General features: G+C 41.1%; 3 protein-coding genes across 11 annotated transcripts in view; 1 reads left to right on the top strand and 2 right to left on the bottom strand.

Annotated features, from left to right (window-relative positions):
• Positions 1-1,115: 1,115 nt before the first annotated feature.
• olfml2bb (olfactomedin-like 2Bb) lies at positions 1,116-15,726 on the bottom strand. Of its 2 annotated transcripts, XM_026312782.1 has the most exons (10): positions 15,657-15,726; positions 8,651-9,081; positions 6,820-7,092; positions 6,595-6,702; positions 5,780-5,944; positions 5,427-5,646; positions 4,873-5,319; positions 4,577-4,753; positions 3,810-4,006; positions 1,116-3,191 (listed from the first exon to the last, which is right to left on the bottom strand). In XM_026312782.1, the coding sequence occupies exons 2-10, from the start codon at positions 8,906-8,908 to the stop codon at positions 2,802-2,804; spliced, it is 2,235 nt and encodes a 744-aa protein (XP_026168567.1). In that variant the 5' UTR covers positions 8,909-9,081; positions 15,657-15,726; the 3' UTR covers positions 1,116-2,801. The 2 variants fall into 2 exon arrangements, with proteins under 2 accessions (XP_026168567.1, XP_026168566.1); XM_026312781.1 differs by lacking the exon at positions 15,657-15,726 and having other exon boundaries at positions 8,651-9,171.
• Positions 14,583-20,123, top strand: prg4a (proteoglycan 4a). Of its 5 annotated transcripts, none has more exons than XM_026312784.1 (15): positions 14,583-14,609; positions 14,686-14,795; positions 15,206-15,322; positions 15,671-15,784; positions 15,907-15,966; positions 16,177-16,239; positions 16,517-16,609; positions 16,736-16,933; positions 17,110-17,217; positions 17,323-17,409; positions 17,724-17,863; positions 18,280-18,439; positions 18,538-18,633; positions 18,764-18,892; positions 19,269-20,123. In XM_026312784.1, exons 2-15 carry the CDS (start codon positions 14,726-14,728, stop codon positions 19,448-19,450), a joined length of 1,617 nt encoding a protein of 538 aa, XP_026168569.1. In that variant the 5' UTR covers positions 14,583-14,609; positions 14,686-14,725; the 3' UTR covers positions 19,451-20,123. The 5 variants fall into 5 exon arrangements, with proteins under 5 accessions (XP_026168569.1, XP_026168573.1, XP_026168572.1 ...); XM_026312788.1 differs by having other exon boundaries at positions 16,514-16,609; positions 18,538-18,624; positions 18,767-18,892; XM_026312787.1 differs by having other exon boundaries at positions 16,514-16,609; positions 18,538-18,624.
• The window catches only part of LOC113133830 (nucleoprotein TPR-like), a 32,883-nt gene continuing 32,405 nt past the window's right edge, over positions 19,913-20,390 (bottom strand). For all 4 annotated transcript variants that reach the window (XM_026312780.2, XM_026312777.2, XM_026312779.2 and 1 more), the window contains one exon: positions 19,913-20,271. In XM_026312780.2, the coding sequence (XP_026168565.1) occupies positions 20,216-20,271 (56 nt within the window). In that variant the 3' untranslated portion in view covers positions 19,913-20,215. The remainder of the gene's footprint in view (positions 20,272-20,390) is intronic.

Raw genomic sequence — 20,390 nt, 5'->3', positions numbered from 1 at the left:
TATCAGCTTGATAAAAATACATGTTACATTGCTAAATTAATGCTGCTATGTGAATCAGGACCCCGCAAATACTTATATCCTCACAGAAAAGAATGTATCAGATCATTTCTGCTTTTTATACACTTCAGTGCTGGTGAAGCTCACGAGGTGTTTTGGTGGCAGGGTGAATTGAATGCTAGTACTACAGCATTTAAGCTCTCATTTCTCACTGTATGAACCTTCTCCTTCCCTTTTGTCTTTCCAGCTCTTATTTTCATCCACCATTTTGTTTTTTCCTTTATCGCAGCACTTTTAGTGGATTTTCTGTGCCCTCCTCTCATTTCTTCACCTCTCCTCCTATGGTTTCATTTTAAATGAGCTCTGCATTGTGATCTTCATGACATCCCAAGTTTCTTTTTCTCTCTATTTCTTTTTCTTTCTTTGTACAGATTTTAGCTTGGTGGCAGTCAGAGGTGTCTATATCAATACAGTCTGTACATTGTATGCAGTCTGTGAGTGTGTGTGTGTGTGTGTGTGTGTGTGTGTGTAAACCAGACATTCTGTGAACTTATATTTTCTGCAGATTGTGTGGTCCTCATGGTTTCAGACATTTAGATGAAGTGGGTTAAAGATTGAGAGTTGTACACACAGATACATTCATACTGCTTGGTGAGTGTTTTGGAATATGCAGGTGATATGAATGGGCATATTTCTTCATTTTGCTTACTTTGAAACGTGTGTGTGTGTGTCAGGTCAAGCGGGTCCACTGGCAGCACATGTCTGAAGTTGCAGTAGTGGAGCAAAGGCCTTGTAAACTGGTCCGCATTGAAGCCAATATATTTACTCCCTATTTTCTCTTTTAAGGCTGGAATGAAACACAACAGCTCTTTGTGATGTGATCAAGCACCAGCTGTTGACCTATCTGAGTCTACTGTATATGAGGCTCATGCAGAAGGTCTGGTCTGTGTTTTTAGTATTCTCACAGCTCAGGCTCACCAGCATCTATCTGGGGCTTATTTTCCACTTTGGGATTCTTCCAGTGGCTCTGCTGCTTCCAGGAAAACTAACTCAACCACAGAAATAATGTCCACAGAAGGCTGGACAGGCAGAGGAGAAGGAATGGAAGAGAAAGAGGAGAAGACTAGAAAATATTTTATTATAAATTAACAAAACAAGAAGGCAAACTTTCAAGCAGCTGAAATCAACTTTGTCCTGGGATTTTTAACAAGAAAGAACTGTTTGAAATTAATGAATTTCAGTGACAGTTCCAGAGTTAGATTCCTGCCTGTTTTAAAGCTTAAGTAGAAACATTACCGGACAGTAAAAGTAAATATGCAACATAATAAGCACACCTACAATATAAAAACATACAGATTTTGCTCCTATGAGATAAGAGGCTGCTATGCCACACACTTGTGGTAAAGGGATTATAGTGATGTTAGGTGCAGCGCTTAAACTATAAAGTATAGGTAGCTTTAGACATTTTCAGTTTTACTAAACGTATATAAGAGAAAAAAGATTTTAGCTGAGGTTACATTTTAGACTTGGCACTATTATAGTAGTTTATTGTAAGAATGCTTTAGAAAGGGAGACTAATGTCCAAAGCTTAATAATTCCACCCATTTGTGAGCATGGAAGTCATAAAAAACGTGGTAAGATCATTTTTTATGCCTCTGTTATGTAATACAGTCTTCTACCAGTGTAGTTTTATAGCTGAAGCTAAGTGAGACTGTAACCCTGATGGTAAGGCTTTACCAAGAGGATCTCATATAGCCACAAGTTAAATAGTGCTCTCTGTGACAGGTAAACATGGTCAAATCTGACAAAGAATGGTTGCAAAATAACCCCAAAGATATAGAAATCACATATTTTGTACAAACTATGTGTGTTTAGTGGCAGGACATTTCCTCTGCAGAGGTAATTATTCCTGCAAACTAAACTTTGCTGAACTTATTTATAATTGCAGTTTTTCTGGGAGAAGGATTATTAGGATCATTTTGACACCATTTCTGGACACTTAAATATGGGAGTGAACAATGGATACATTTATTTTACAGTCATTCATATGACCAGTGGGCAATGGTAAACTGGTAATCTGGCATATCTGGCATTTTTCCTGGTGGGGTCAATATAATGAAAAGAATAGTGAACAACTGGCCCATAAACCAAGGACAGCTGACCATTGGTTCAATTTCAATACTGGGACTCATTCAAGAGCTACACTGGTGTGTTTGCCTGCAGTGTTTGTTACTCAACTTCGTCTGGGACGTCCTGTGCTGCCACTGGAGTTGTCCTTCAATTTATTCAAATAAATTCAATAATAGGTTTGCAAAATGATGTGAGATCCTCCTCTCCCTCTTCATGCCAAATATATTAATCGCCTGTGACTCAAATGGCATGTTGCTGATGGTAGATTTTAAGGTTTCATATATTCTTATTTCATTTTTGGCATATACGTTGATTTCCCACATGCTTATATACTGCACAGCTGGAACAGAAATGATAATTGCGAAGAACGATATTCACTACGCTACATTTTAGATTGAATGTGAGTTTAAAACTTCTATATCTGCTTCAAATTGCAGCTACATCAATCAGTTTACCTTCTTAAACTTCCCCCTGGTAACATGTACTATTGGAGGGCTGGTTAATACTGATTTGGGTGTGTGTGGTTGTGCAGCAGCTGAGGTCCACAGTAAAACAACTTCAATTACAGTGAACACAGTCATTTAGACACAAAACATCTTAAATCTTCTCAATAATTATTTCCTGCTGAGCATTCATCTAACCATCATTTCTCCCATCAGTGTTCATTCACTGTACTAGTAAGCAAAGATGACATCATACATCATTTGATGTCCATTGTCCCATGCATACAGTTTCTTGTCCAGCGGGCAATAGGCCAGCTGGGAAGTGTGCGCGTGCATGTTTGTGAATGCCAGGCTTGGCACAGTGTGTGTGAGTGTGTGTGTGTCAAATGCATATGTCACATTAGCATAGCGACGCTCCATGCTGTCCACAGCATAAAGCACGCCGCAAACCAGGAAGCTGTTTCCATAGCGACCACGTCGAAGACCTGTGCGAAAACTCCTTATTGGTTGAAGGTCTTGGTGACGGAGGTGGTTGAGCAGGATTACTTCCTGGTGGAAGCCCTCTGTGTCCAGAGCAGGGTACATTAACCACAGGCCTGACTCGTCTACAGCAAATTGCACCTGGAAGCACAATATACATTGAAATCACAAGATTTTCATCTAATTTATTCTTGGCTTTATCTGATTTTATAAAATTTGAAAGCTTATTCAATATGATGTATATTTAAAATCCATTCACAAACAGAAATGTAATACAACAATTTGCCATTTTAGAGCAACCTCAGTGTTGGAACTATTTCTTGTGGATTCACAGCCTGGATTGGTGACTGTATGCAGCTTCTCAGAGTTGTGCCATTACTAAAACTTGTGCTTTCCATCTGGCAACCCACACTGCCACCACGGACACCACACAAGTAACAGTTCAAATATGCAACCCACTCTAAAATGAAGAGGTGCTGTTTTTTTCTCCTGCATCCCAGCTTTATGCTTATCTAAACTAATCAAATCTCAATTGCAACTATGTACTTAACGCACACATAGTAGTGACATTGATCTTCTCATCTCAATCTCAGAAAGAAAACAAATAAATGTATTAACCAGAATGTTAAATTATTGCTTTCATAACTAACCTTTAATGACCAATTAAAGCATCGTGAGTGTATGTTCCTCTGATAAATTATCATGCAGCATTAAATCACACTTACCAACCCCCACTGAAATAAACTATATGAATCTTACTTCAGTTTGTGTCCTGTGAACTTGCTCCTCCAGCAAAGCATCATGCAGTGTGGTCCAGGCAGCTACATATCTGTGTCTCAGGTCGTATCTGATGACATCTCTGCTGAATGCACGGTTGTAGTAGAAAGCCCCATTAAAAACGACATGGCCTGTTCCAGTGAAACTGTAGGGCAGCTTGTATGAATTATATGCCTGACCTGAGCAGAAGTACAAGTGCAGCTGGTGAGGCTCACAACACACAACATGACATGTTTAGAACAAGTGTAACTATCATAGTGTGTATAGAGGCATGATCTACTTCTGTAAGTGTACATGTAGAAAAGTATTTCAGATGTAGAAAAGTAGAAAAGTATTTCAGATGTTTGGAAAGTGCATGACAATTATTGTCAACAAAGCCAAGCCCATAAAAAACACAACTTGAATCCAAACAGAACTGAGAACATCAAATGGACCAGAGAAAATGGGACACAATCAAAGTGTTTCAGTAGTTCTGGCCGGTTGTCTCAATGGTTTGCAGGGTTCATGAGAAGGTTAAGGAGTCTAAATCTGAGCCTCTGTTTGAGTTGAAAAGCTCCACATATTTAAGTGGGGCGAGGTTAGCATGGAAATAAAATCTAAGTGTAGTGCCAAGTGTGCAATGTTCACTGTGTTTGCAAACTGTTTAGTGTTGCTCTGTCCCCAGATTCAAGAAATGCTTCACCTTGTTAAAATGGAGCAGGTCTTATTAGGTAGGTCTGATTTGTATGCACACACCTACTGTACGATACCTGATTTGAAGGCGTCCATGTCTCGGAACTCAAGGAGGTTGCTACCGTAGTGACCATTGGTGAGGTAGATGATGTTACCATGGCCGCGGGCATCTCTCATCCAGGCTCCATCACTCAGGCCATAAGAGTTATGCTGGACCGGTTCAGAGATGCTGGCTACTGTGTCCTTACACAGTGCTGCAGGAGCACATAGAGAGGGGGACACTATAATACTCTATAACACGATTAGCTTTTTTCCTATTTCAATTATAAACTCCTAAAATAGGTCCTCTCAGTAACTGATAAATGATCTGTACCAGGCTTTTTGGTGGTCTTTGGTTGGTCAACAGGACTCTCTGTCCAGCTGAGTCGACTCTTGGGTCCTGTGACTGTGGGAGACACTGAGGTGGTGTGCTGAGCGACAGGGGTGGCAGGCTGAACAGTAGCCTTAGCAGTTGTGGTTTGGGAAGTAGTTGCTGATTTGATTGTTGTTGGTTCTGCAGTTGTTGTAGTGGTTAATTCAGTCACTGGGTTCACAGTAGTGGGAGCTGGTTTGGTTGTAGTTGTGATTTGCTGGGTGGTGGTGGGGGGAGCTGTTGGTTGCTGGGTGGGTGAAGGACTAGTAGGTCTTTGTGACAGGTCCTTGGAGTCTGACACTGTGCTAATGGTGGTTTTAGGTCCTGTACTTTGGATGGGAAAAGTCTTAGTAGATGAGAACTGGTCAGAGATCAGTGAATCCACAAAAGTATTCACAGTTCGAGTGGCTGTGAAAGAAGGAAAACAAGATAATAGAGCTCAGTTTATCAATCTCGTAATTGTAGCGGCTTTTACCATGTAACATAAAAACAACATGTCAGTCGTAAGGACTTACTATTCTTTCCTCTCCCTCTCTCCTCTGCCTTATATCCCACTTCCTCTGCCTTGTAAAAGGTCACGCCCCTGATGACCATGCTGTTCTTGTCTTTGATTGGCTGTCTTGGCTCTGTCTTTTCTTTCACTGGCTTTTGAGATCCTGTCTTATTCTTGGCTGGCTGCTGTTGTTCCAGACCATCTTGCTGTTGGTTCTTCTTTAGTTGACTGTCATAATGCTTCTGCAACAGTACAAACAAGATTCTGTCCAGTTTATAAAGAACGTGGGCTTTTCAACTGAGCATAGCACATTTTTGGAAAACAGTCTGTCTTTTCTTCTGATCTGTTAGATACATCATTTCAGAGAGTTCATACCTGCTTGTTGGCGAAGGCAGAGGCTCCACTCTTCTGTCCTGCACGCTCCAAATCACTCCCTTTCTTTTTTTTCTGCTGGGTCTTCTTCTCTTTTTCCTTTTCTTTTGGTCTGTCCTTCACGTGCTCTTTCTCTCTTGCTTTCTCTGTAAAATTATGGCTGAAGGCCTGGAGTGCAGAGACAGGTTGACATGAGGAGTAAAACCTGAATATAACGTACTAGTTATCTGGAGAAGAACTAAGTTCTACTGAGGAGAAGCATGAGCTGTCCTGAAGTACACACAGTCTGGATCAGGCACTGACACTGTTCTTCACTGACAAACTTAAGTAGCAACATTGTGTTTTTTGGCAGGAAGCATCAAGATCAATGGAGAATATGGGCAAAACATCAGGCTCTGTATAAGCTGCCATTCATGTTGAACAGTGTGGTTGGATTATTGTAATTACACAAAGTTAGCAACTAAGGATCATAAATAGTACATTACTGGTACTTGTACTAATCTTTCTCCCTCAAAATGCTGCATGAAGAGTTTCCTAAACTAATCCATTCTAAAGGGATCACACCCAAACTACAAGCGTGTCTCCCTATGTGACAATAGCAGAAGTATAATATGTAATTTTCCTGTAGACCTGCAGTCCATTCCAAGCCCCATTCACTTATGGCTATCCAGGTCCTTTAGAGTTACTGTGCCTCTTCACTATTCGGTTAAGTCTTAGAGTTAGGGTTAGAAAACATAGAATCAGGTTTAGGTTGGGGTTAGGTAGGAAATTAACTGTGTGTGTGTGTGTATCTGTGTGGATACATGCATCATCCTCACTTTCTCCATGTTGTCCATCTTGGCGAGCAGGTTAGTGGTGACAGAGTGCAGCTTTAACAAGTCCATTCCATACATAGAGCCCTCCAACAAGTCCATGATGGTCGCCAGCTTTACAGAGAGTAGGAGTGACACAGACAGATGAAAGGAGACCACATCTTTGCCTCATGTTCACCAAACCTGTCTTCAGTACCCAGCAGACTCAAAGTGATCACATGGTGTCTCTACCTTGATGTCATCCTTGCTGGCCTCCTGTAGCTTTTTAAACCTGTACTCTCCCTCACAGGGGTTGACAGCTGAGGGCGGGGCCATGCACACACACTTCTTGCAGTCTGTTCCCCTGGTAACCGTTTCCACGGTGTAGAAATCCTGGTGCAGTGATGTGGGCCCACCGTCATGGATACGGCTGCAGTCGGAGCGTTTGATTGGCCGCACCACACAGCGACACACGCAGTCGGACCCGGATGACACGGTCTTCACTTTGTCATAATCACCCAGCAGCTGAAAGGAACAAGGGTCGTTTTTCCTCTGTCCCACTGACTCATACTGAGGGTTCAAGGGTCACACTAAAGTAGCCTCTGAATCTGTACTAGTCAGAAACACGTGAGTGACGACTAATGGAGTGGGATGATGTGCAGCAGGCAGTGAGCTGGAAGCTTTTACAGTCATTTGGCGGACTTACAGTCTGAAGGACATTACATAACTAACCGCCAGAAGGCCGCGCACACAGACACACACAGACACACACACAGAGACACACACAGAGATGCACACACAGACACACACACAGAGAGGCACACAGAGAGAGACACACAGAGAGAGACACACAGAGAGAGACACACAGAGAGAGAGACACACAGAGACACACACAGAGAGACACAGACACACAGAGACACACACACGCACACACAGAGAGACACACAGACACACACACACAGAGACACACACAGACACACAGAGAGACACACACACAGAGACACACACAGAGAGACACACACAGACGCGCACACACAGAGACACACACACGGACACACACACACACAGAGACGCGCACACAGACGCGCACACAGAGACACACAGAGACGCACACACAGAGAGACACACAAAGACACACACACAGAGACACACACAAACACACACAGACACACACAGAGACACATGCACACAGAGACACACAAACAGAAACACACACACAGAGACACACATACAGAGACACACAAACAGAGACACACAAACAGAGACACACATACAGAGACACACATACAGAGACACACATACAGAGACACACATACAGAGACACACAAACAGAGACACACATACAGAGACACACATACAGAGACACACAAACAGAGACACACATACAGAGACACACAAACAGAGACACACAAACAGAGACACACATACAGAGACACACATACAGAGACACACAAACAGAGACACACATACAGAGACACACATACAGAGACACACATACAGAGACACACATACAGAGACACACAAACAGAGACACACATACAGAGACACACATACAGAGACACACATACAGAGCCGCCACCACGTCATTCAGCTTTAACTGATGTACCTTCAAAAAGGTCAATGGTTAATGTCCCTTCGACACAAAAATGTGCTTGGGTGCATCAGTTAAAAAGAAATGCTGCAGCTTAAACATCTTATTCTCGTTTTCATTCTGGAGATGAGAGATGAACAGTAGGAAAAGCTGCATGTGTCCAACAGACACAAGTGCTTTAAATTCTCCTGTGGTTTGTTAATGCTGAACTTGGTGTAAATGTTTACTCCATGTAACTACTGAAATAGGAAATGACACATAATAATTGAGATCAGCGCTAAAATGGAAAGGTCGTGTTAATAATGGAGGAAACAATACTTGTTTCTGAAAGAATAAAGAACAAACAGCCCACTGTTATGAGTGAGTGTGTTGGATGATGCCTAATTGCTGAGTGCACATTTTAAGCTGTAAAATACGCGGTTACTCGTCTGCCAGTGTTGTGTGTTTGTTTTGACAACAGAAGAAAAGTTTTGTTTTGCACATTAAACTGACCTGGCTGATGATGTTCTCCTGGTTGTTCAGCTCATCCTCCAGAGGCTCGGACATGGGCTGTTGAACGCTGTCCTCCGCACCGACACCGAGGTTGCCTGTCCCCGAGGACCGCTGCCCTCCTCCTCGCAGACTGCCCTCCTGGTTACCGAGCTCAGCCTCTCCGGTCTGCACCTTCTCCGCGCTCCTCTCCGTCTCCTGCCGCGCGTCAAGTCCGCTCACAGTACAGCATAAAATCAGCAGTGAAATTTTGCGCCACATTTCTCCACAGACTCAGATGACAACAACGGATCTCAGGTTACTTATCAGGCTGCTGTGGCCCAGAAATGGCCCAGAAGGTCCGGTCTGGCAGCGTAAAGTGGCCAAACTCCCACGTATCCAACAGCAGACTGCAGGTGTGTGTGGCAAACTTCACCAAGTGGTCCAAGTTTAACCTGAAAAATACAACTCAGTCTGTTTCAATGTAGAGAAACATAACGGTGCGTCCAGTTCATGAAATCGGTTGTTTAAAGAATGAATGAGGAGTGAAGCAGGAGTCTAATAAAATCTGCGAAAAAGATGCAATTCAGTGCAGTTGCAGCTGGGTGGCAGTGATGAGGAGCGAAGCCTGGACAGGCTGCCAATCTATCACAGGGCTGACACATAGACACAGACATCACTCAGTCACATTCACACACCTATGGGCTAGTTAGAGGCACAGATTAACCTGAGCTCATGTGTTTGGACTGTGGGAGGAAGCCCACACACACACAAACACACGGGGAGAACAGAGCAGGGCATCTTAAATATGCTGACCACAGAATCTCAGTTATATTTGTGATGTGTTTTTCGGGGTTTTTAATGCATGGTATACTACCTGGTTCTATGTTATCTGTCTTGTTAGAACCTATTGTGAAGGATAAAAGGGGAAAAATATCTGGCATAGAAAACTATAGACCAATTGTACTGTCTAAAGTATTCAACCAAATTATTTTGGGTAGGCTGCAAGAATAACTACTGATAATCAATTTGGGTATAAAAACAAGTCAGCATATAAGATGGATGACAGAATATTTCTGTGCATCTTGGATGTGTCTAAGACTTTTGCTAAAATCAATCATGGCAAACCTGCACTTTTGGTACAGTCATCGAAATATGCAAGCTAGCTGGGGTAGGAGTCTCTCTGCTCCCTTTTATGTTACTGATGTGTCCGTCAAGGTGGGATACTGTCACTTGTCTTGTTTAACTTGTATATGGATGACCTGTCTAAAAGGTTGAGCGATTCAAAAATTGGATGTATGGTGGGAAATACTATAATTAACCATTTGGTGTATGCTGTTGGTTTTGTGGTCATGTCAACTCTGGCCAAGCTATGATGTTAAATTCAATCTGAAAAAGAGTATACTTATGATTGTTAGAACAAAGGAAGACTCAAGTCTAAGTAAACAAAGTAAGATATCTAGGCCGTATTTTAAGGGGTGACCTTTGTAATGATGATGATGATGATGATGATATACAGCATCAGTGCTACAAACTGTATGCTTAAGCTAACATGCTGGCATGTAAATTTTATCTATTATTACATTGAATTAGTATGTAATTATTTCATTATTTAACAGAGCTCAGAGACAGGATTGTTGATAGGCACAGAGCTGGGGAAGTCTACAAAAAAAAAAAAAAACATTTCTGCTACACTGAGAGTTCCCAGGAGCACAGTGGCCTCAATAATACTCAAATGGAAGACGTTTGGCACAAGTTATCTAGAGGCTGAGTCATGGCAAAACTCAGGAGTGTGGGTCTAACAACTCTTGCCCCCTTTTACATAGTTTGCCTAATGACTGATGATGCTACTCAGATGAGTAGTGAAACCTCAATTCTGAACGTTAAACAATGGAGCTAAGCACAGAGATAACCTCAATGTAAAACCTGTTCCTCAGCACTCAGGACCTCAGACTGGGCTGAAGGTTCAACTTCCAACATGACAACCACCCTAAGCACACAGCCAAGACAACACAGAAGTGGCTTAGGGACAACTCTGTGAATGTCCTAGAGTGACCCAGCCAGAGCCCTGACTTAAACCCCATCAAACATCTCTGGAGAGACCTGAAAATGGTGTGAATGTGAATGGGCAGACACACAGACTGCATCACTTTATACAGAGATGGTCTTATTTTCATACAAACCATCAAACATCCTGTATTGAAAGATATAAGAATTACATACTGCAGTATGTTAAACACATAGTAGCTTAAAAACACTAATATAATATTTCAAAAGTCTAGCAAAAGGCTTTCATATGCTGTATTTTTATCAGTCACTTATGTGTGATGGACAGCTCTAATGAGCCCTCAGGACAGAGCGTTGTCACGGTGAAGTGACTGGTCTGATGATCAGATTTAAGCAGATTGTAAAACGTTATTATCACCACACAGTATGACCATGTACAGACAGTGGGATGCAGAGTGGCAGCAGTTCACAATGCCACATACACTTAATGCTGACACACACACGGTGGGTGTTGAGAGACAGGAGTCCAGACAGACATGATGAAACATGTATTTAAAAAGTGTCTGAAAAACACACAGCCAGAGAGAGAAGAATAGAGGTTCATTCAGCCAGAGCTTTTATTTGTAAGTTTCATCTTTTACTATATATAAAGTCAGACACTTCACTTGAGAAATGTGGCTGTTTCTCTGTGTAGCTGCCACTTCACAGGATGTTTGCAGATCCACATTTACTTATGCAGTTTTACTGCTCCTGCTTCATGAGTTGACCCTGGTAATGAACCTGATGGGACTGTGAGTTGTTGACCAGTGTCTGCTCACATTACCTCATTCTTCTGGTATCTTCCTCTCACTGCCCTCACTTGTTCCTACTCATTATTTAAGCTTTGTAGCTGAAGCCTGTTTTTCAAGTGGGAAAAAAACCTTTCTCTTTTTGCTTCCTCAGTGTGGTCAATTAATACAAACTTTATGAGGCAGTTACTGTGAAAAAGCTATCTTTGATATTTTTTATTTAGAATTTGGAGTTCTTTATTTTCTAAAAAGACTGTGTGAGACTTTCTGATTTTGGTAAGACTGACAAAGTGAAATTGTATTCTATGAATTTTTAGACTTTTTTTGGTGAATGGATTCTGTTAATTGACAGAAGAAGTCACGTTTGTTTCCATCAAGGCTGATTTTTCACCCTCTGCTTCATCAGTATCCAGTGTTTCTGCCTCACAGGCACACCAGTGGCCAGATGGTCACACCTCTTGTGGCTTAGTTGAGTTCAAAAGGTGATGACTGGAACTCACGGCATGTGTTTGCCAAATGAGCAAACAAAAAGTTTTATTTATAGAAAATGTGTGATAAGGGTCTACAGTTATGGGAAAATGCATATCTGGGTTAAAGGTATAGATGTTCATGATGAAGAGGGAACTGATTATCACAATTGTGTTGTAATATTTCGAGGGGGTCTGGGTGACAGAAGACGCTACAGATACTATCTACTGTATTTGTAGAATTTGCAGTAAGTAAAGTTTGCAAACCACAGTATGTTTGTCTGTTTTCATACTGTACATTTATTGTAAACATTGAACTCATTTAAAACAGATGTACTTGGCCCCTGTTTTCTGTGGTGATATAGACAGCTGGTGTTTTTGGTCCTTGTTAGATTCTGTCATATTCTGTGACAGTACTATGAAAACCAATTACTAACAGATGTTGCTGACATGTTAGTGCTCTAGAGATACATCTATACTCTATCACTACTTTACCAGAGTTTATGACACAACAGTCATTAGAATCTATATGTCTCTGTCTCATATCTGATTATTGTAGGGTGACATTTTGTATAATCAGAGTTTCAAGGTGTACTTGTGCATTGCCAGGAAAGAGGGTGAGCAGGGGTCGCTTTTTAATAAAACGTTAAAAGAACAGTCTGTTCACGTTGTGATTGTTTCCCAATGGGCTACGTGATTCTGGATGACAGGATAGCCAAAAACAGTCCTACTTATGATGTAGGCAATAGAGTTTTGCTGACCATACTTGACTTGATATGAAACTGCAAAAAGAAATTCATGAAAGAAATTGATCACATGTCAAAAACCAGAGTGAGAGGATAGAAATAGCCAAGGCTGTTATTCTCCACCTCAGTGTTTTACTGTGTCCCTCTCCAGCAAGCTTTGATAAATGTTGACACAGGGCAAGCAGCCCAGCAGCTTTTGGTAGCTGGCAGGCGACTGTCACAGGGCGAGTGCATCAGACATGGGGACGGTCATAAGCGATATGGGGGCACCACCACTGAGACCAAGTACACTGTGCAGCACTTTACATATAGACTGAGTGGCACAGTTGTAGTTCTTGGTAATTGGGTGATCCATCTGCCAGCTCAGGTCTAAGGTCACAGCCCTGCAGACTTAGAGGTAGTGTAAATGGCTGAAAGGAGCATATTCCAGCCCGAGCTGGCAGTTTGGCAATCTACTACACAATATCAAGGAGGGCTTCAAATGGTGTCAAGTAACTTTCAGGGACTTCAAAATATCATGGACAAATATTACTCTTAATTACTTAATTTGGTCCTGTTATAGTTGTGAATCTACAGCAGACCTGCTGTTAGGTACACTTCACTACACAGGCTCATTCTAAGATTGAGAAAATGCAGCTGTCTGTGTTTTACACAACCATGACAACATAGTGTATTTATTAATACTATATTCCATTTCTGCTAATAGATGGCTCCAAATATCAGTCACTGACTCTTTAAATAGATGCAAACAATCCCAAATAAACACAAAATAAAGTAAGTAGGCTACATTTGTTTCTTTCAGGCTGGGGTTATTCCTACCAGCTTGCTTTTTACATGTTTGTGCCCAGGAGCTCTTTGTCTTTTACTCCATCCATGGCCTGTGTATATTCCTGATAAATACGGTTCAAAACCTACATTTTTATGCTGTAACATCAGAACAGCAAATCTGATCTAATCTGATTGAATCAAATCTAACAGAATAGAATAGAATAGAATGTAATATACTATAGGGCAGCACGGTGGGTTAGAGGTTGGCACAGTTGCCTCACAGCAAGAAGGTTCCTGGTCTGAAACCCATCAGGGGTCTTTCTGTGTGGAGTTTGCATGTTCTCTCTGTGCTTGTGTGGGTTTTCTCCAGGTACTCTGGTTTCCTCCCACAGTCCAAAAACATGTATGTCACGTTGAAAAAGCAGGTATAGATGATGGATGGATGTCATTTTTATTTTCTAATATTCTGCTTGTGTTGATAAAGAACAGACGCTTTATTTAGGGGATTTTTTCAGCGTTAGCAAGTGTCTCTTTAGATTTCTTTTCTTATTCCTATCTGTCCACATCACACTAAAGTAAATGTTTCACCACACTGACCACTCTTGCCCATTTCCTCTCTTTGACCTTCCCTCTCACTGTCTCTTTTTGAAAGTCACTCACATAGACTTTTTATGGCCCATGGGCCGAGCTGAACAATTGAAATACCACCTTCAAAGTGTTCAAACCACATGACATCACTGTGCCCAGCTCTTTACTTAAGGTAGGAGTGATACCACATGTGAATGACCTCATAAATGGAAAACAGCACTGGAATAATGCACTTAAGCATTATAATGTATAAATGACATTTAATGGAAACTTGAAAGAGTAGTTGCCCAAGAAATTTCTTTGTTAAAATTTAAAATAAAATACCAGTCTGTGTTTAAAAGACATGTTTTTGTGCAAATAAAAACATATAGTAAAAAGTAATTGGAGTCTTTTGTAATTACTCACTTTCCCTCTCTGGGTCAAGACTCTGGTCTTGAAAGGAGTTGCTGTGTGTAGGAGTTCATTTATTGCCAGTTTAGGAAAGTTAAACATGTTTTGGCAGTTTTTAATTAGCATCTGGGTGTAGTAAGAATGTGTGTGTAAGTGTCCTGTCTCATATATATAAACCCAACAGACTGACAGGTTGTGAGAAGAGAAGGAGAGGTGACACACTGAGAAGGTAACGACTGATTAACTCACTCTCTTTCTATCACTGTGCCAGTGTTGCTTTCTCACTCTTCCCCTGTATATCACAGTTGTTGTTAGGATCCGACTGTTCACATTGACAAGATAAAGATGGTGATGGAAATGTCAGTGTGGCTCCTTTTGTTTGGCCTGGCTGTGACCTCTGCTGCTGCTGGAACAGGTAGGCACTGATTCTGCACGAATTTAAAATGTTAAATCTCTGCTACTTTGTGTATGTGGAATCAAAATTTTACATGTTGTTGATTTTTTAAAGCTGCCTTTAATGGCTCTTTGGTGTCTTACAGTATACCTCTAATATCTTTCAAATTTTGATTCATTATAATAGACTATTTATATCTTATAATGCCTAATAATGCATCTACAGGTATGCTTTCCCATAATGCCCATATTATATGTGATAATGGCATATAAATGATATGCCTTATAATATCTGGTCACACACTTACAGTACTGTGGCTTAATAATGCATCTATGGTAACAGCTAATGAACAATACGATGATGGCGCGTTATAATACAATTACAGTTCCTTCTGAATGAAAGTATTCCTGACACACAGTACGTCTGTCCAGGCAGCTGTGTGGGTCGTTGTGGTGAGGTTTTCACCAGAGGCCAGCAGTGCACCTGTGACTTCAGCTGCCTGCTACATAATGAATGCTGCCAAGACTTTGAGAGTACTTGCACCACTGGTAAGGCACTGTACAGGTCAAAACAGTTTATTGGTTCATCTATATGAGTTGAATTTACAAAAGTAATAAATGATAGATAAAAATGATGTAAGTAAAACAGATCAGTCAATTTTGCAAGAAAACCCAATAGTGTCTGGCTGCAGACGAGAAGCCGGCCTGCTGAGCGTGGCAGAAGGTGGCAGTGTTAGCTGAGTGTTGGTAAACTTGGCTTGATAGTGTTATTTGTTAGGTTAACATGAACCTGCCCATTAATTCAAGTTAAGGTGCATCACACCCTGCTGCTGCCACATAACTGTAAAGGGTCAAATACATATTAGTGGGTCATGTGACTTACAATGGCGTTCTCAGCTCGGTCCTGCCAGGGTCGCTGTGGTGAGCCCTTCAGACGTGGTCAGCTGTGTGAGTGCGATCCCCAGTGCGTTCTCTACAACACTTGTTGCACTGACCTCCAGCTGCATTGCGGTAAGACCCAGCAACTGCCGCCACCTGTTGGATGGACACAACATCCTGATTTTAATAGCTTTTGGCAGCAGCTGCCTAAGTAAAGTCCCCTGATCTCTTCCACCTTGTGTCACTTTCTTCAGATGCCAGTGCGTCAGCCTCCAACCCTAGGACTCTTCAGCCTGTGAGGGCTGCTGCTTCAGGTTGGTGACTGTCACAAACAATAAAACTTAATTTCTGATCACCTTTTCTCTTATTACAGTGACCAATCCAAATTCAATCTTGATTAGACTTGCAGTATGTTTCAAGCCTGGCACTCTGTAAGCAGGATTGAAACCTGTGTCCCTTCTTGAATGTCATACTGACAGCAGATATCAGGTGAGTTCTTACAGCCCCTTATTTTCTCATCTCAGGTAGCCGGAAATCAGAGAGGAGTAGGAAAAGGTCCAACAGTGACAGCGAGGAATGGTCTACAGGTAGCTGTTCTCACTGCATGCTGATTGCTTTTTGTTTGTGACATTACATAACTAAAGTACAATACTGGATGAGGTGGGTAGACAGCTGCATTAGTGGTTGTTAGACCTAAAAAAACAATTTTGACAATTTATGCAAATCCAGTTGTTGTCTTCATAGCTTCAGGTTGTGATTATCCTGTCAGCTTACATATAAGTCACATTAAATACAACACTCACTGCTGTTTTAATAAATTTCTTATGTGATGGTAAGTTAAAGTCATATGTCTGTGTTTAGCAGTGGGTTCCTGCCTGCAGTACCCTGGGTCTCGATGTCCAAATGCATTATCTGGTCTGGTTCGTCCTGCTGTATCAACCAGTCTGCTACAGCAAGGTTTGGAATAGTTAGATCTCCTTCCTTTTTATTTTACTAAAAAATAATATTGTTTTATTTGAGCACCTTACAACATTATGCTTTGCCCAAGATATTTTTATTCTTCCTCTGTCCCTCCTACTATAGGTGTGAGTAACATCCCTGTCAGCCTGCTGCCAATGTCCTCTCATAGCAGAGCTCCACATTCCCCAGCACCTGGCTCCTCTCTGCCCAGTGATGGTGTTCTGTCTCTGGGCAGCAGTGCTCCTGTGAGCCCCTCTGGTCCTGGAGCTGTTAGTGATCAAGTGAATGCCCACCTGGTGCTGTCACCGGGGTCAAGTCAAGGTTTATTAAACAGAGATTATCTCAGTTTGAATATATTTGTTTGTTTGATTTGTTTGTGCTTTTGTAAATTAATTAATTAATCATTAATTGTTTTGAAGGTTTACTCATTACTGACATTACATTACTCATTGTAAATATGTAAAAGATAGCTAAGTTCAAAATATTTTATTTCCCAGGTGTCATAGGTCAGACTGGACCCAGGCCCAGACCCAGCACCCTGCAGGATGTAGCACAAGTCTTAGGACTCTCTGTGGGGGAGGTTGGCTCTGAGGGATTAGGGACAGGTAGGAAAAGTCCTGCTGTGTGTTGCATTGATCTGATTTTCCACTGCGAGATTTTATGGGTCTGTCTAAGTTCTCATGATGTTTTGTGTGCTGGTGTGTGTCTAGGGCTCTTTGCTGCCATGGACATTTGTGGTGATTCTCCAATGAATGGACTGACAGCACTCAGCAATGGGACCATCTTGATATTTAAAGGTCAGTATGAGTTTACGCATTTTTCGTAAGGTCTTTATGTCTGTGGGCTACTGAACATCTAGCTGGACCAATGTGTGTGTGAAGTGATTTTAATTTTTTGCTGTATTATATTATTCTGTTGTTGGAAGCAGCACTTAGTATTGCTTACTTTGTATTGTGTGTCTTTTTGGGTCAGGAATGAAGTGAGTCCATAAATATACAGTATATATATATATAGATAGAGTATAGTGTATGTATATATGTAAATATGTATAGTGTGAGTTTGGCGTGTTTGTGCAGTGTTCAAACTGTATAACTGTACGTGCGTGTTCCAGGGGAGCTGTTCTGGTCTGTGGACCCTGTCAGTCGCTCAGTTGGTCAGCCACAGAGTATCATAGACACTCTGGGTGTGTCCTCTCCCATCGATACTGTCTTCACACGCTACAACTGCCACAGAAACACCTACATTGTAAAGGTACAAATATTTCTAACTCATTTATACTACTGATATTACAGCTATGACCAGCTGGGTTGCTACTGACACTGTTGTAAGTTTTGTAAGGTTGAAACTAATGATCAACCTTGCAATCAATCACCTAATAGGTAGGTGTATAAAATTTCAGAAAGCATGTGAAACATCACAGCTGCCAGCAGCTGTAAATATACTATGAACTATTACCATATACTATGAATGTAAAAACCCCAGTCTAGCAGTGCAGATATAAAGGTGAAATGATTTGTTATTTTCAGAGTTTGCAAATATCTGCTATTAGCAAGGACTCTAAAGAGGTTTGCATACATTTGGGTATATTATTCATAATAATGCCTGTTATGTACCTGTCAGATTAATATTTAAAAACTGCAGTGGTTTATAAACACCCACCCCTCCAGGGAGACCAGTACTGGCGTTTAGATGAGACCATGGTTGTGGAGCCAGGCTTTCCCAAACCTCTGGCCTCTGAATTCCCAGGCCTGACAGGAAGCATCAGTGCAGCATTGGCAGTACCAGCCACTGGGAGCACGCCAGAGACTGTGTACTTCTTTAAGAAGGGTGAGGAAGACTGACAGTCCCACACAGTTTTTTTTTTTTTAACCAGACATCAACAGGTTTGGCATGACTAACCATTGCTCTGCTTGTCCATCATTTAGGAGATATCATACAGAGGTACATTTTCCCACCAAGCAGCACTCCATGCAGTATGAAACCCAGGAGCTCCTTGAAGAGACACTTGACTCGTAAGGCTGGTTAGTAACGTCACTAACCAACTCAAAAATTTCTCTATCCAATAAACAACTTAGTTCTCGCCACTGTTTCAAAAATCATTATGTAACCGTCAAACCCATGATACTATTTATTATCACTTCTCACACCCAGAAGTTCTCCAGAGTGAAGAGATCAATATCAGAGTGTCTCTGAAAGGATTTCCCACCCCGGTCACCTCTGCTCTGTCCATGCCCAGCCTCCAGAGGGCTGACATATACCATCACTATGTCTTCTCTGGACGTAAGAACATCTCACAGGACATATCCATTCTCATTAGGATGTGAAAGAGTTAGAATACAAGCTAATACTAAATGGGAAGCATGTTAGCTTTTTTGTTTTGGCTTTACAGCCCACAACTCTGATTAGCTGTTTTCAGAAGAAAAGCTCAGACAAACCCATTGTACACCTCCTGCCCAGCACAGACCAGAACCATAATACAAAAAGCAAAAAAAAAAAAAAAAAAAAAAAAGAAAAAGAAAAAAGAATCATGCATTATGACAGCCTCACTTTTTGTTTCTATGGTGTATAGGCCTAAGGTGTTTCCCAGTGATATGCTGATCTGCCTCATCTTTTGTCACGTGTAAAACTGTAACAGGATATTCTGTTTTCTCTGCAGCTCTCTTCTTCAATGTCCAGATTGTAGGAAACTGGCCAGTGCTGGCCAAACCTGACCCCTCTGCAGTTGTCGCGCCTTTACCCATCCTCAGCCCTGTTGCCATAGCAGCCAACATGGCTGCTCAGAACGCTAACCGTCCCCAACCAGCCAACTCCATCAGAGTTTGGCTGCGCTGTCCCTAGACGCATCTTGAAGAGGAAATACCAGCCCTGTTCTAGTGTTTTCTGCTTTAGCACAATGAATGCTATTGTTAAAGGTGGCAGTTAACTATTTTTTTCAAACACATTTTTAATTTACAGAAATAGTTCTGATAGATTTTCAGTATAATGTCTAGTCGTAATCAATTATTTTCATTATCAAGTATTATTCGCCATTAATTTAGTCTACAAAATGTATTTTAATCAACTACATAACCAAAAATATATCCCAATTTCACAGGTCAAATTTATAACCTTTTTTTTTTGTTTGACAAACAGATTTTTTTTCAAGATTATTCATGTAATTAAGAACAACAGCAAATCCCAAGAAACATCAGTCACAAGATCTGACATTTTGTTGACTGATCTCAATGATCTCTTATCAAAAATGCTTTGTGACAACATGGAGGGAAGCTATGCTGAAAATATGATGTTCTTGTACCAGTATCACTGCTAATCATTATTCAACTTTATTATTAAAACAGCTGTATAAACAGTGACATAACAAAATGAAGAAACAGAGGAAATAACAGAAAACAATGAAAGACTCACTGCATTTCAAACGGTCACTTTCCATATCAGATCACATGTACAAAGCTTTGCTGTACTAGTGATTATTGGCTTTGAATGAACACAAGAGTTACTGACATATTGAAAATTTCAGGAAAAAAAATAAATCAGGAACTAATTGTTATTTTTTAAAATTTCCTTATTGGATAAATTGATTAGTTTCTACTGCTGACATCATCATTAGGTGCTACTCCCTCTGCCCATGGCTCCTCCCCTTCCTCCTCGAGAGAACATTCCTGAAAAACAGACATGTAAGAAGAAATCACTTTATGTGATCCCACATCATCACTACTCATGAGTATTCCTATAATGTCTTTAATTCTGCTTGTTGCACTTCAATAAACAACTTTACTAT

This window comes from Mastacembelus armatus, chromosome 17 (assembly GCF_900324485.2).
Source record: "Mastacembelus armatus chromosome 17, fMasArm1.2, whole genome shotgun sequence".
NCBI classification, from domain to species: domain Eukaryota; kingdom Metazoa; phylum Chordata; class Actinopteri; order Synbranchiformes; family Mastacembelidae; genus Mastacembelus; species Mastacembelus armatus.
This window is presented reverse-complemented; position numbering and strand designations above follow the sequence as displayed.